The sequence below is a fragment of the Argentina silus genome (genome assembly GCF_951799395.1).
Source record: "Argentina silus genome assembly, chromosome: 6".
In the NCBI taxonomy this organism is placed as follows: Eukaryota; Metazoa; Chordata; class Actinopteri; order Argentiniformes; family Argentinidae; genus Argentina; species Argentina silus.
Genome location: NC_139660.1, coordinates 11,339,040 through 11,355,761, shown reverse-complemented (window position 1 = coordinate 11,355,761; position 16,722 = coordinate 11,339,040). Strand labels below are relative to the sequence as shown.

Here is a 16,722-nt window from a genome sequence, read left to right as displayed (position 1 = left end):
CAGTGTGAGATACCATCAGTCTCTCTGTGGTTTGTAACTTATGACTGGTTTCATTCCCTGGCATTTGAATCAATGGCAATTGTGCATGAGCACTCACCATGTAAGCTTTTATATGATGGCATAGTACAGACTGCATTTGACAGGCTTCAGTAGCTAAAATCATGATTCATGTTGTAACTGGCATTTTTGTCTGCGATCACATCCTTCTTGCACACCCTAACATTACCTCAAATCCCTCAAATGTAGCACTCCATACACCCAGCCATGATACAGCATTTGTAGTTCAGAGGAGGCTGGTGGAAGTATAAATTGGAGGGCGGGCTCATTATAATGCATGGAATGGAATGAGGAATGGTATCAAACACGTGTGAAATCTTCTTTGTATTTGATAAGAGGAAGCATAGAATGGTAGAATGGTCGCACATGGCCAGGTCTTGATCCAAACCTCAGCAGTGTTCTCAGCTGTTGCTCTTGACGACGGGAGAGGGAGTGATTTTGGCAGTTTGCTGAACACAGGAATGCCAAGTTCACCCTGGGGGAATATGCCTGGAGTAATCAAGCCCTCTGTGTTTGGTATACCGTGATCTGACTCCTGTTCTGCAAACCACACACACACACACACACACACACACACACACACACACACACACACACACACACACACACACACACACACACACACTGTGTAATCAACAGACAGCGAAGGCTGGCATGCTATTTTTTGATCCGCTTTGCTGCTGTTTATGGAGGAAGTTCAATTCTCTGAAACATTCATAATGATACATACAGTCTAGAGACCTGAGGGCTTGAATACACTGCAGACTATTGATTATTTATCTCATATTCCTCTCTGTGTTTTCAGATCCCAAGGTGAAGCCGTAAAGCTGACCATCATCCTTTTCTATCTGTGAATCCCCAAGAGCTCACCTCAACATCTGATTGGAGGAAACTCCTGGCCCAGAGGGGAACAAAATGTCCATCGCCAAGAGCCTGCCTTTACTTGCCCTCCTCCTCCTCCTGCCCTTGGTAAGCTGTTTGGCAAAAAATGTTATGGTTGCAAGGCCAGGGTCAATGTCATTGATAGAGAGTGTTGTGTGATTTGGTGATTGAAAGACAAAATAATTTAAGCTTAATTTAAGATGGCTTCTAAAGTCAATATGTGTATACCTTTTGTGGACTCATTTGCATGGAATCATCCAAAAATCAGTGAGCACCATAGTTTTCATGGCTCTAGAGAACATGAGAAGTGGTGTGGCAGGAAGTAAAGATGGGCAGAGAAATAGAGTGTGAGAGAAGAGCCTTGTTGAAAGAGCGAGAGAAAGAGGAGAGAGACATTACTGTCAAAACATTCAGTTCAGCCTCTGTACTGTATCTGGAGGGTTCATTGCAGATGATATGTTAAACACTTCATAACAGAGAGAGTTTCCATAGAAGCCTGGGTTTTTAACTCGGAGTGGTTTCACTGTTACTGTCAGAAGCTCTCATTTCACCTTCACCACTCTATTGTACATCAGAGTTTCTAGTGCACACACACACAGACACGCAGGCACGCACATACACACATACTCACACAGGCCAAAGTCATTGTCTCTTGACCTCTCTGATCTCGTCTTTGGCAAAACCTGAGGAGACACTGTTTACTCTCAGAATCTCAGGCTGGCATATGCATGTGTGTGTGTGTGTGTGTGTGTGTGTGTGTGTGTGTGTGTGTGTGTCTCTGTGTGTGTGTGTGTGTGTGTGTGTGTGTGTGTGTGTGTGTGTGTGTCTGTGTGTCTGTGTGTGTCTGTGTGTGTTCTTGGCTAACTCTAACAAAACAGATTGAGCGGCAGGCAGAGCTGTGCATGACTGAGTGTGACATATAATCAAAGGAGAATGCCTCTCTCTTATGCGCTTCCTCTGCATTGGAATGACAGATACTCTTCTATATACACACTTTCCTCCTATTCCACCTCTCCCTTCCTCTCCTCTCCTCTCACCTCCCCTCCTCTCCACTCCTCCTCTCATGTCCTATCCTGTCCTCTCCTCTGCTCTCCCCTTCTCCTCTCCACTCCTCTCCTCTCCTCTCTTTTACTCTACTCTCCACTCCACTCGCCTCCACTCCTCTCCTCTCCTCTCCTCTCCTCTCCTCTCTTCCTGTTAATAAAATACTGTGAGAAGGGAAGTGATTTTCTTTCACAATACTTGGCTGTGAGTCATTCTCCTTGGAGTGAAGTGTTTGCTCTGGACTTGAGTGACAGCGTCTGTATGTACCATATGTGTATATGGTAAAGTCAGCTTATATTGTGAGGGAGAGTGAGGTTGCTTTTCTGTGTGTGTGTGCATGAGATAAATAGAGAGAGAGAAAGATAAAGTCGTATATCATGGATAGGGTACGTAACTGTACAGGGAGAGAAAGAGGAGTTGGATTGCTGTGCGTCACTGAGGGAGAGAGGGGTACACTATAGGTGATGGAACTGGGCTGAATCAGAGAGTCTGTCTATGATGTAAATCAGGACTCTAATCCTTCCTGGGTGAGAGGTGGGTGCTGGCACTGCCCTCATCAATATGCATGACTGACTCATGTTTATCAAACATTTCTCATAATACAGTCCACCTACCCATACACACGTGTGTGTACACACACACACACACACACACACACACATACACACACACACACACACACACACACACACACACACACACAGTCAGTTAGATCAGAACATTAGAGACAGTGAGAGAGAGAGAGCGAGAGAGAGAGAGAGCGTGAGAGAGAGCGAAAGAGAGAGAGAGAGAGAGAGAGAGAGAGAGAGAGAGAGAGAGTGAGAGAGGGAGCGAGAGAGTGTTTTTCAGGAATATGCTTCCCTGTCTTCTCTAATGATGTTTGGACACTAATCTGAAATAATGTCTAATTTAAGGAGCCTCTCTCCTGCCGTGCTGTCCTCTCATCCTCTGTCTGTCTGCCTGACTACCTGCTGCTTAGCAACCCCAATGCTAATTAGCAGAGATGATACATATCCACTAAAGTTCCCTCTGTCAGTTTGTGTGTGTGTGTGTGTGTGTGTGTCTACCAGTAGAGAGAGGGAGAGAGAGCGAGAGAGAGAGAGAGAGAGAGAGAGAGAGAGAGAGAGAGAGAGAGAATGTTTGCCTTCTAGAATTTATGAATTGTTGTCCTTTTACAAATTCATGTCATAGTTCATAGTAGTGCATATTCCGTGACCTAAATTGGTAAGCAAGAGGCATTGATAGATGTGCTTTCAATTTTGGTAGTGATACACTATTATTCCGCAATGGTATTGTAATGACCATTATAAGGACCTGGATCACTTGCATTAAACCTTATAACTCTGGAATAATGCATTTCTTCTTTTCACCTCTCCTGGGTGTGTTCTGCCATCTCAGTAATGGTTGTGAGCTGGCGTGATAATACGATGGAACGCTACATAGGGATAATGAGATCAAGTCTCGATCTAGGGCAATTAGCTGATGATGAGCTTATCAAACCATGCGGTGGGAGGGCGACACTTGTCTGGATCAGTTAAGGCTGCTCTGTGATCGTTGAAATCGCACTGACAATGCACAGATCCATTCTCAGTCAGTCACACAACCAGAATGCATATGGAATCCACTATAGTATTTGCAAATGTCATATCCTGCAGCTGTAGCAGTTAACAGCAGTTAATTGGTTACAGAGTGAATGAAATGTATGGTTCATACACGGCCACTGACCATATGATCATATGTTCAGCAAGAGGGCACACACAGACACAAACACAGACACAGACACACACACACACACACACACACACACACCCACACACACACACACACACACACACACACACACACACACACACACACACACACACACACACACACACACACACACACACACACACTGATGTTGGGCACTAATCAACCCAACCTGATCCAGGGCGAAAAGACAGTGATATAATCTGTCACAGGAGACAGGAGCTCCACACAGGTTCCCAGGCTACAGCAGGGAGACTGCATCATCAGACCTATTCAGACAGTGTTTGGCTGCTGCACAGTACTTGTGTCAAGCCAATGCAGAAATCAAGTTAATGTATTCTCATGCTTTTGTGAATGATTGTTGTTTCATGAGTCAGTTTGTTTGTACTCATGTTGGACTATGGACAGTCTGTCGTGGGTACGTTTATGGTGATACACAGTTTTAAACAGTTTATACTGAGTTACAGTGTTTCTATAACAGTGTTGCCAACTACTAGACAGTGATGTGTTTGTGTTATGCTGGTGCTAGTCGGCCAGTGTGTGTAGGAGCCCATGTTGTGTTCCTACGTCAGTAACTCTGCTGATATAAATGTAATCAAGTGTTCCTATGGTGCTGTGCTTCATAAAGCCATGACGCAGCGTCTCCCAGGGACAGACCGAGGGCTGACACCAGCACAATGAGAGGACAACATCTCCTCTCGACCCTCCACCCCTACTCCTCCTCGGCCCCCACCGCCAGCCTTGCTTTGTGCAACCATCAACAGGGCGGAGTGGGGTGGCAGAGAAGGCCTCTCTGGACATGACCTCCATGGGTCTGTGTGTGGCTCCAGGCTCCCAGCTGTCACTTTAAGCTCTACTCTGCTCTGTCTTTGAGTTTACTGGAAAGGCTTGGTGATGTTCTGCTCAACGGGCCTCACTGCTCACTGGCTAATGTAAACAGGTCTCAGTGCAGATTCTTTCTCATTGTGATGCAAGGCAAGTGTCTAATAAAACTGTGTACAGTATGTGGTAGTTACCGCCTGACCCCTGTGTGTGTGTGTGTGTGTGTGTGTGTGTGTGTGTGTGTGTGTGTGTGTGTTGCTGTGTTCCAGGTGTCTTGCATAACCTCGGACTGTGTCATCAAGAGAGAGCAGGAGAAATGCATGGAGCGTATGGCTTCAGAAGACCCAGACAACGACCAAGAGTTTGGTAGGTTGTATGTGTGTGTGTGTGTTGTGTGTGTGTGTGTGTGTGTGTGTGTGTGTGTGTGTGTGTGTGTGTGTGTGTGTGTGTGTGTGTGTATGTGTGTGTTCGCATTTAGCTTTTAGCACCAACAAAAAATATACTGTACAGTATTTCTGAACACATCTTAGCCTTTGGGTCAGATGCCAGTATTATTGGTGTTATTCCTTTACTCATTCTAAAAGTTGCTGATGATAGTCCATAAACTGTGGCTTGAGTTTCTATTCTCGTGTTTTCTTAGTGGAGGTATTTCTTTTTGTGTGCATATCTTAGAGATTGATGAGGCAACACATTTTCAAATTAAATATTGATGCAGCACTTTGTTTTCATTAGCAACCTTGCACCATAGATCATGCTGTGCTAAGCTGCAGCAGTTAGACAGTAATCACCACAAACTGACAAGTGAGAATATGGACCATTTAGAAGACAAGCCTAAGACTCAGCCCTGTTTCTTTTTTTTAGTTCCCTTCTATTCCATGTGATTGAGTATTTTTCACATTGTTGGATAATTAATAATACAAGAGCAAGGATGAAAAACAACACAGAAAATGATAGGTTTTGGAATACATTTGCAATAAGGAGTCATTACAGCTTTACCTAATTGACTCTAACCTGCTTGTCTATTCCAAGAACCCTAACACTCATCATTAGATGGTTCAGTTTGCTTGTAAAGTGGTTGTGTTTGGGGGGTGGGTCTGTGTGTGTAATTCAGGCACAGAAACAGAATAGAAAGAGAATACATGAAATACACAACTAAATAGATTAATTACAGATTCATGTATTCCTCCATTCGCCTTTCAGGTATTCTTTTCCACCTCATTGTCCACATTCTGCACTATTTTCCACCATGTGTAAACATAATTTCAAATTATTTTGCATTCTTTTGGGAGCAGCTTATGTGACAATTCAAATGATTTCTAGGACAACGTGTTTCCACGATTCTCAGAAATCATTTCAAAGGTTCTATTTGTGTGTCGCCCAGATGAACGTATTATTGTTTTTCACAGCAGGCATACATGACAGGTCTCAGCAGCATGTTCTTCAGCTGCCTGTCTGTTGTATGATTATATCAGAGACTGCTACTGTATACTGTACTTATAATCAAGTTGATATCAGGTGGTTAGAATAGTCAGTTTCACATTATTGTTGAGAAAAGGGAAAAGGAAGGAAGAGATCAGTAGAGAGGAAAAGATTTAGCCCCTCTGTGGGAATACGGCATCTTGTTTTGATTCTGAAATGCAATTTCATAGCCAATGAATGACAGGCATTTTCCTCTGACAGGCAGGATGAAGGGAAGAGTACATAATTTAGACAGATCTCAGCCAACCCCTGAGCCATCCCCACTCCTCCCCACAGACCCTATAACACACAGCTCAGTAAAGCCCAGGACACCACTCCGTACAGCCGTACCACAGTTACCACAGTTACAACACTGAGAAAACTCTCTGGTGTATTGTGTCTTTAGAGTTTGAACAGACCAGCTGTCAAAACAAATGTGAATAAAACAGCTAGGGGAATGAGGATGTGTGTGGTGTGTGTGTGGTGTGTGTGTGTGTGTGTGTGTGTGTGTGTGTGTGTGTGTGTGTGTGTGTGTGTGTGTGTGTGTGTGTGTGTGTGTGTGTGTGTGTGTGTTAGCAGTCAGGACTGTGCACTGTACATGTATGTGTGTGCTGACTGTGAAGATGAAATATTGGTGGAAAAGAGATTGTAGGTAGACAAGACTCACAGATTGGATCTCAAGGTAAATATAGCGTGCAGACAGTGCCATACATACACAACTGACAGTGTTGTGTAGGACTCTTTGAAGACTCATGATAATGTTAGAGGGCTTTAGGGGAATGTTGCACTGCTGTTTTGTGATTCTGATGATGTTTGAGCTTAAGCAGAGTGAAACCATGGAGAGCAGATGCTGGGCTGTCTGACCGAACATCTCTCTCCTCTAAACATATTAGGTGGTTTGATAGTGATACAATCTCTCTCCCATGCTTGCATCGCTCTGATGTTATTTTCACTGCTGCTCGGCTTGATACGGCATTGAGCCATCTCCTCCACATACAGTAAGACAGAGGGGAGAGAAAGGGAGAGGATGGGAGAGGGCGCGGGGTTGGAGGGAGAGAGACAATGAAAATATGGGGCTGAGACTCATTATAGCTTCCCTACTTGTGTGGCCTGAGTGTGACAGTGACCATGTGAGGGCTTAACTGAGAGAGATGGAGCGAGGGGGAGGGAGAGGGGGGGGGGGGGAATGGCGGTGGGACACTGGTCATGAATATCAATGACAGAGAGGCTTGCAAGGTCACAGCCAGTATAGTATATACACACAGTTGTTTCAATATACAGACACACAGCTACTGCCCATCCACCGAAGGAACCACCTCCCACCTTTCCAACACACACACACTTTAATGACATGTTGACACCCCCAACGTCTGTGACACATCATCAGTGTGTTTGTATTCCACCCTTGCAGCCTTCAAGGCAAGCCTGCAGACCTCATCACTTCAACACACAATCCTAGAAATAGAGGGTAAATTGCAACCAAAATTCAGAACAGAATTGACTATAAGCTGGTCTCTTGTCAATTCAGATACAGGTGTGAAAGAGATGATTTAATTGCAACTAAGATTCCCCCTGCGGATAGAGCACTAGACTTATCAATTACCTTATACACCTGGGACTCATCTTCTTATTAGATAATCCAGTTGCTCCCAACATTTGCAAGCAACATGCCCCCTCCAGAGGACGCTCTAACAGGGCTAAACTGCTTTTCAATCAGACTAAGGTGCCTTTCATCATAGTTCACAGTTTCACAACCATTTAGTTCAATACAAATTGCAATTCAAATAAAGGATGGTTTGACATGGAAAGAAAGATGGTTTGACGGAAAGAAACAACACATACATATACTGGTGTAAATAACAATGAAAACAAGGTTGGAGAATATAAATAACACATCAGTGCAACAAATGATAAAGAAAAGTAGCAGGGTTTTTAAACATAGGCAGTGGATAAGAAATATTGGAATGGCTTAACGCATGGCAAACAAACAATAGTAAGACATCTTCAAAATAAACTGTGAGTCATTTGGGTTGCCACACTGATTGCCTACAGGTAAGGCTATTTAGTGAGCTGGGGGGGAGTTAGAGTATGTCCTGCCTACACTTCTGAGGGAAGTCGGTTGATTGGTTGGTGTGTTGTCAGGGTCATCTATTAAATTAGATAGGGGGGATGTTCTACACTCCAGATAATCGCCGTTACTGACTAGCTCGTTGGGATGAAGCACATCCGCTGATGGAACTTGAACTCTATGCACAATGGTTACCATGACATTTAGGGCTGCACTGTAGCGTTACTAATTCCCACTGACAGAATGTCGCTACAGAGGCGTCTCTGGTACTGGGGGGTGAGGTGGTTCAGAGACTCCTTTTATAGTTGATATAGTCGATAGTTTGATTGTTGTTTGCTGCGTTGTTGAGGAGCTAGCTTGCCCTAAGCATGTCATTGCATTTTCTACAGCTGTATTCTATGTATATGATATAAATATTGATTTGATTTCTAGAATGACTTTTGCACGACTTGTCAACTTTCCATAGAATAATCTCAAAAATAATCTCTGTGCCGCCATATCTTCTCAGTGTAAATATGTCTTTATAATTTAATATGATAGCCTACTGATTGTGACGGCATATTTTTCATCATAGCATATTTTTCAAACCAATTTCATTTCACGCCTGTTCATCTTATTTCGTCTTTAGGAATTATTTCGTAAGTGAGAAATGATTACAACTTGGATTATTTAACTTTTGGAGATGTTAATGTTCATGAACCTTATTCAGTTTTAGCCGGGTAACCTCTTTGTGATTTCTGATTGGTTGATAATTCAGATGGGCGGGGGTAAATAGCCTCAGACATGACCTTTCCCGCCATCTGCTATGAAAGCAAATTTACACTTGAATAAGACTAGCTGTTCCTCAACTAAATCTGGGTAGATTTTTGGTTGCAAGTAAATTACATTTTGCAAATAGCTCATGGTTATCAGCCGTTCTTCTCCCCGCAATCTTCCCCCTCCCAGGATGAATTAACCAGATGTAAACACTCAGCTAATCGCTCAATCATTCAGTCTCATTTTGTTGCAAGTCAACCAGAGTGACGAGTGCAGCTCCCTGCTCTGTGTCTAAAATCCTCGAATCCCCCATTTAGCCGCCTGAATGCATGTCTCTATAAGCCAGACCAGCTGCAGTTTTCTTGAATTCAAATGCCATCTGCTGGCCAGATGTGACCTCATTTTTAGACCACAAGGTGATGTCAGATGGGGGATTGTGGCTCAATACCTCAGTGTTGATCGTCCTCTTTTCCTTATACTAATGTACCTTTATTATCCATTTCAATGGAGACATTCTGTTTTCTGCCGTACTCCATGGATGTATACATTGTAATCTTCCTGTGTGTTTGTTGGGTTTCATGCCCCCAGGGTGCCAGTGGATGTGGGATAACCTGACGTGTTGGCAGCCTGCCCATGTGGGCGAGGTGGTGGTGGTCAACTGCCCTGAGCTCTTTGAGTTCATGAGTGAGGAGGACGAAGGTCAGTGACAGCTTTCAACATGACCTCATTTATTGGTTTAGTTTTAATTCTTATGAAGTTGTGTAATAATGTGTATTAGTAGTATTATTATAGTGTTATTGTTATGTATACAGTAACTATTACATCGATTTTCTTTCCGTTACCAGTGACGTGGTGTTTTTCACATGACTGTATGTCTGAGTCTAGGTTTGTGGAAATGTTCGGCAGAAATATTGAACTGTGTCTATGTATTGTGTGTGTGTAGAGCTGGGGAAGGTGAGTCGTAACTGTACAGAGTTTGGCTGGTCAGAGACTTTCCCCCACTATTATGATGCCTGCTTCTTTGACGACAATGGCACCCATCCAGTAAGCATCCCTCCCCCTCTCTCACCTTTGGAATTATTATCACTTTTATATACGTATATTTGTGCTGCAAAGCTGTAGTAGTTGCAGTAATAAGGAATCTACAGTGGCAGTAGTACTATGTGTATTTACTCTGTTGTTGTTGTTGTTTACTGCAGGACTTGTACTACGTGTCAGTGAAGGCCTTGTACACAGTTGGCTACAGCACCTCTCTGGTCTCCCTCACGACTGCTATGGTCATCCTCTGCAGGTTCAGGTGAGGGCTCACACACATTATCCTGCACATTATCCTGAATTTGTGCCCTATGCCCAAAATCGCCCCCTCTTGGAAATTATTGCAGAATTTCATTAAAAGACCTGAGGGCCTTTTGTACAATATAGGAGAAAATGTGTTTGTGTACACAGCTTATCCAGCTTCTAAGAGAGAAGCATATGTGTGGTAAAAAAAACATATAAGGCAAGAGAGGATGCTTAGGTGAGAGCTGAATAGCTGATGCTGGTTGAGCCAGGTTTGAGCTGTGATTGGTGGTCTCCACAGGAAGCTGCACTGCACCAGGAACTTCATCCACATGAACCTGTTTGTGTCATTCATCCTGAGAGCCATCTCTGTGTTCATTAAAGATGGGATTCTCTACGCTGAGGAGGACAGCAACCACTGCTTCATACACACCGTAAGTAATACACACACACACACACACACACACACACACACACACACACACACACACACACACGCATCCACATAGTCAGACACATGTACGTGACTGGCCCATCTTGTTGTCTCCCTGTAGGTGGAGTGTAAGGCGGTGATGGTGTTCTTCCACTACTGCGTCCTCTCTAACTACTTCTGGCTGTTCATCGAGGGCCTGTACCTCTTCACCCTGCTGGTGGAGACCTTCTTCCCAGAGAGGAGATACTTCTACTGGTACACCATCATCGGCTGGGGTGAGACCTCATACATACAGTGAACGTAGTTATCAAATGAAATTGAATGGTTATGTTGAATAGTTCATTAATGTGTGTGTATAAATGTGTGTGTTTTGTGTGTACTCAGGGACCCCGACAGTGTGTGTGACCATATGGGCAGTACTCAGGCTGCACTTTGATGACATAGGGTAAGTTACCTCTGCTATCACACTTAATAGAGTCTATTACTATGATTATGATTGTAATGACAATAGTATATTTGCTGACATTAGATTAGATTTGTGTGTATTCTTAAAATACCTCTCCTTCTCAAAATTCTCCACCTTCATCTCCAAAGGTGTTGGGATATGAATGACAATGCTGCCATCTGGTGGGTGATAAAGGGACCTGTGCTGGCCTCCATCATGGTGAGTCATATAATCTACTGTATGACAAATACAAGCAGCTTTGTCTGGGTTCTTTAATACAAACACGTTCATGTGCTTGAATGATTTGAGATTGCTTTACCTATCACATTGCTTTACACATCACATCCCTCAAGCTCAAACACACACTCGTGTCTTGAAACTTCTCTTTTTCTTTATCTACAGATCAATTTTATCCTCTTCATCGGCATCATCATCATCCTTGTCCAGAAACTCCAGTCTCCAGACATCGGTGGGAATGAATCCAGTATTTACCTGTAAGTAATGTTTGTCTGTGTCTTTATATCCGTCCAAGTTGATATTTACATGTGAGTGTTGTGATTCAATAGCATGGGTAACCCTAACATGAGTGTTTTGGTGTAATCAATGTTAATATGTTTTCTGGTCTGTGGTTGATGATATGACCCATTGTTGCTAATACTGTATCACTGGTCATGGTACATGTATGTTGGTCCACTATTGATGATGTTATGTGTGTTTTTATTGACAGGAGGTTGGCTCGCTCCACGCTCCTGCTGATTCCTCTGTTTGGGATCCACTACACCGTGTTCGCCTTCTCCCCTGAAGACGTCAGCAAGAGGGAGAGACTGGTGTTTGAGCTGGGCCTAGGATCCTTCCAGGTGAGGCTTTGTGTTCGGATGGCTTGGTTTGGGAACAAGACAAGGTTCATGCGTCTGATACAATCAAGTAGAAACTGTACCAGATCATGTGCTTTTCATCTGTAGTAATGCTGCAAGATGTGTAGATATTGTTTCATGCTTGTACTTTTGTGTCCCTTTAGGGCTTTGTTGTGGCTGTTCTCTACTGCTTTCTGAATGGAGAGGTAAGCCCTCTTTTATACAAACTACTGATTGCTTTAGGCACTATTAAACTTGTCTATCATATCAAACTGTTCTTTATCATCGGAAAACTAGTCTATGTTTGCCATGAATGCTGCAGAATGTTCACACAACAGTTCACACAACATAAAATCAACAATACATATATTCTTAATGATAAAGAGAAAGAGATAAACTGAGAGAGAAAGATACATGCACTGTAGATAGAAAGAGAGAGACAGACAGAGAGACATGGTGTGTCTTTCCAGCGAGGTCCATTAATAATGACCTTGTGAAGTATCTCCCTGAAGGTGCAGTCGGAGATCAAGAGGAAATGGCGCAGCTGGACGGTGAATCGGTACTTTGCTGTGGACCTGAAGCACCGGCACCCTTCGTTGGCCAGCAGTGGGGTGAACGGGGGGACGCAGCTCTCCATCCTCAGCAAGAGCAGCTCTCAGATCCGCATGTCCAGCCTGCAGGCAGAGACACCAGCCACATGAACGGCCAGGCAGAGACCACAGCCTCGCCCACCAGCCACTTCCACTCTGGACCTGACACCACCAATCTCATCAACCCTGGCCCCACACACCCACCACAACCACTAACCAACCCATACCCTAACCCATATCCCAACCCTTATCCCGACCCTATCCCATCAGACCCCAAACTCAGCCCAAACCATCCGGACCCAACTGGACCCCAAACCCAAGCCAGCCCAGCGGAGCCCATAGTCTAACACAACTGAACCCAAATCCCCACTCCCCTGATGCAGCCATTCCGAACCCATAAACCTACATAATTCCATCGGACTCAAACAGACCTACTACATTTCCTACCTACCTGTACCCAAACCCAACCCAACCCTAAAACCAAACCTGACCTGAATAGCCCTTGTGACCAGAAACCGCAACCCTCCCCAACAGAACCTGCTCAACATGGTCCCAGTGCAGTTTGGATTAAATCCAAACTCAAAACAGTGTTTCCATTGTGGACCGACCCACCATCTGGGGCGTGGCCTCACAGTGAATGTGAATCAACAGGAGAAACCACTAGATATGGATCTGTACAGGGAATGGTACGTTCAGGAGAAAGCATGCTTCATGTTCTGTACTGTACATATCATCGTATTACTGTCAAAGGGTGTCCTCCGCTTTTCACATAGAGCAGAAGAGGTGGACCAGTCCAGCGCTGGAGCACCTGCCTCATACGGCCAGTTATACATCATATCTTAGTGTCTGAAGAAGGATAGAAGTATTCAAATCTCCTCCTTCATGCTTTCCTCAAAATGTCTATCAGCTCGTTGTGGACTGTATCTTGTTTTTAAGTTGGGTATTGTAGTTGTTGGAAACTGACACTATAACAAATCCTGTCCAGAAAAGTCAACCGGCTAAAAGAGACAGATTACCGAATGTAAATATTTATCAACTGACCTCTGGTTGTTGCAGGTTGAGAGTGGACATGGGGGTCAAATCACAACATCAGTGGGAAACAACTCAGGCCTTGTGCTCTGTCATGAGAATCAAGCCAGGATCAAGGCTGCAAAAGGAAGTACTACACCAATTAAGGGTGCTGATTGAAATACCTGTATGGGACTCAATATTACGTACAATGACGTCAGCAGCAATGTATCCAATGGCAGGAGCCACGACTAAACTGTGATTGGTGAAGTAGTATGCTGAAGATAAAGAGACTTAACCTTAAGGAGAAATGTTGATGAAGGGTTTCATATTTCTGACAAAAGAAGCTGATGAAATAAGTATTTATCTGAAAGATGTATTTTCTACAATTTAATGAAATGCCAAAAACATTTATTAAGGCTAGATGCTTGTCTTACAGTATCTTTTAAGGATGTACGTACAATGCTACAGTTTGCCAACTACGACCACGGTACAACAAACCTCTTTGCATATTAGCATTGATTGTGTATGAGAAGATGCATTGGGTCTTTTCTGGGATTGGTGTGCACATAGTTTTAAACAGCCGTTAGTACAGAAAATGTCAACAAAAGTTAACTTTTGAGTTAACTGTAATTGTTTGCATGAATTGTATTACTCTTCTTTTTATTATTTTACTGTGAGGTTATTGTATACAGTATGATGTTGAGGAGGCAATGCAGTCTAATCTACTGTATATGTTTCATTTCAAAGTTTCAAAGCAATGCCTCCTCAATCTCTGAGCTTCAATATCTATGTATATTGAACAGAGCGATAATTTTCACCAACAGAAAACATCGCACCACCTTGAGTTTTCTGTTTTGATAAATACTAGCTTTCTGAGTTGTGTTTTGAAAAAATAGGAAAAGACAAATTGATTTCCCTGAATTAGATGAAGATGATTAGATGATGTTTTTCCCTTAGTCCTACTTTTATTTGTCTAATTATTATTTTCTTGCAGTGTCTCTGAATTTCTGCTTGTCTATTTTCCTCTAAAAGGAAGCATATTGAAATGGATAAGACTTTGGCAGGGGGCTTTGAACTGCGGGGTAATTCTCTTATTCCAAAGATGAATAATCAACTCCTTGCTGCGTTTGCACGGCCGTATCCATTTGCAAAGGCTTAGTAAGCTTTGCAACTGATGTCACTGAAAATCTTTCCTTTGGCTTGACTAAAGTATCCTCAGAATCCCTTGTTCTAATCTTCTCCAAAGTGCCTTTACGCACAAAACAACAAGTATTTTTTACTTATGTTAATCTGAGAGATTTTTGTCTTTCTTTTCAAAAACAAAACTGCAAAAGTATGTGGAACATATGGTTTAACAAAAGTGCTTTTGTGATGCTACACTAAATCAACATTCTAAAACCTGGAGGCCTTCAAAGTACTTAAGCTCATTTTGGTTTAAGATGGGCATGACCTACAACCGATTACCTTTTGAAATAAACCAATGTTATCTCGACTAAAATTTCAGCCATGATCTATTCTATCTACTTAATAGATCATTACACAATGATAGATATGATATTTTATTTATGGTATAGGTATGATACTGTACATTTTCTTGCAGGCTTCAAGTTTTACTCATCATTATTTTCTACATTAAAATAATGGCACACTCGTTGATAGAATTCAGTTACTGTACTTGTCACCATTTCTCAACGTGGTAAAATCCATGATTCTTGTCAATATTATTTTTTTACTTTATAGGCTGTATTTTCATTTTCTATTTTACCCATCCTCCATACGATGATATGGGGAAGGGAGCAAGACGAATAATTATGAAAATGTTCTATTTAGTTTGGCCACATAAGAATAATTGCCTTTATACACAAACTGAAACTGCGAAAAATGTTTGTCATTTTTCCTTTATTTCCATTACAATGTTATGAATTATAGATAAGGCAATGCATTTTCTGGAAACAGTAGCGTTAGCATGTGAAAAGTTTGGTGACCATGTGATGAATACACAGCTCTTAAGCCCACTAGATAAAGCACAGCTCATCAACCATATGTGTTAAAATATAATAATTTAAAAAAAAACAGTGTGTTGAATAAGTTTGAGTTTGATAGGCTATTTCAGTTCAGCAAATATATAGAATGAAATGGAGGGCGGACCAGATACTGTATTGTTCTACATTATTCTGAATCCTATAATACTGGTCCACACTTGTGTTACATCAAACAGCCATAAGATGTCCCTGTTTCACGGTATCCTCCTTGGTCTGTGAAAAAAGGTTGGACAATCAGAATGATGTGGTCTGGTTCCCTCATACTGGGAGTTGAATGTTTAACAGCGTCGATGCAATGTTGTTTAGTACAACCATTATGACAATCCCAACATGTCATTTTTATTACAGTATTTATGTTATAAGATATACATAGTGTTATGCGAAAGGTGGTGCATTATATCACCAGTAAGTGTTGATGTCAAAATAGAGGTGTCATCATTCTAAGAATACAGTATGTTGTTTAAACCTGTTGTTAATATGAACAATGAAGTAGTTATCTACATAGTTCAAGTGTTTACAAATAATTGTGTGGCTTATAGTCAAAATTAATTCTGCGGTTGAATTGTGTAAGACACATAAGTAAGCTACTATTGCAGTGTCTGGTGAATGGAGTCGTCCGTGGTGCAAGTACAGTAAATAGCAGTCATCTACATTTTGCTCTGTGGTTGTTCTCATATTTTTTGAGTGATAGTGTTTGTTCAAATGTAATGTTTTTTGTATTGCTGCCAATAATCTCTTTTAGATGATGCATGCATCTTTGATGGTTTGATCCCATTCGACAAGCTCCAATAATCCTACTGGATATTACATCTTTTGTAGGTGATTATGGGTCCTTTACAGAAATGTTGGGAATTCCAAATGCGACCACATTTTCCATTCTGATCATGTGTAATTAGCTGTTCTACCGAGGGACAATACTATGTTTTAACAATGAATGATAATCTGAAACTATTGGTCTCCCTCCTTGGTCCTCTGCTCACCATGTACTCAAAATGGTTTCCATCGAATGTCGATATGTTGAGGGGTTCATTGATATGAAGAAAAGTAAGTGCCATATATTTCTAAAGAAACAGACAACATCTTTTGTTTGTTTCCAATCACTACTGGATAACATTAAAAAGGAATGTGATTCTTTTATTTACACGTTGTTACAGTTAGAAATAATATGGGTCTTTGTTGAATTTCTGAGTAGTGAAATGCTTGGGCCAGGGGTCTAGAGAGTAAAGGGGACGC

General features: G+C 42.2%; 1 protein-coding gene across 1 annotated transcript; it reads left to right on the top strand.

The window, feature by feature from the left end:
- Window positions 1–972: 972 nt before the first annotated feature.
- On the top strand, window positions 973–12,575 carry adcyap1r1b (adenylate cyclase activating polypeptide 1b (pituitary) receptor type I; the record flags this gene model as incomplete). The annotated part of the gene is made up of 13 exons (XM_083671215.1): window positions 973–1,026; window positions 4,824–4,920; window positions 9,425–9,535; window positions 9,780–9,880; window positions 10,036–10,133; window positions 10,416–10,548; window positions 10,669–10,822; window positions 10,932–10,992; window positions 11,142–11,211; window positions 11,395–11,486; window positions 11,720–11,849; window positions 12,011–12,052; window positions 12,359–12,575. The coding sequence occupies 13 exons, from the start codon at window positions 973–975 to the stop codon at window positions 12,545–12,547; spliced, it is 1,332 nt and encodes a 443-aa protein (XP_083527341.1). The 3' UTR covers window positions 12,548–12,575.
- Window positions 12,576–16,722: the final 4,147 nt, after the last annotated feature.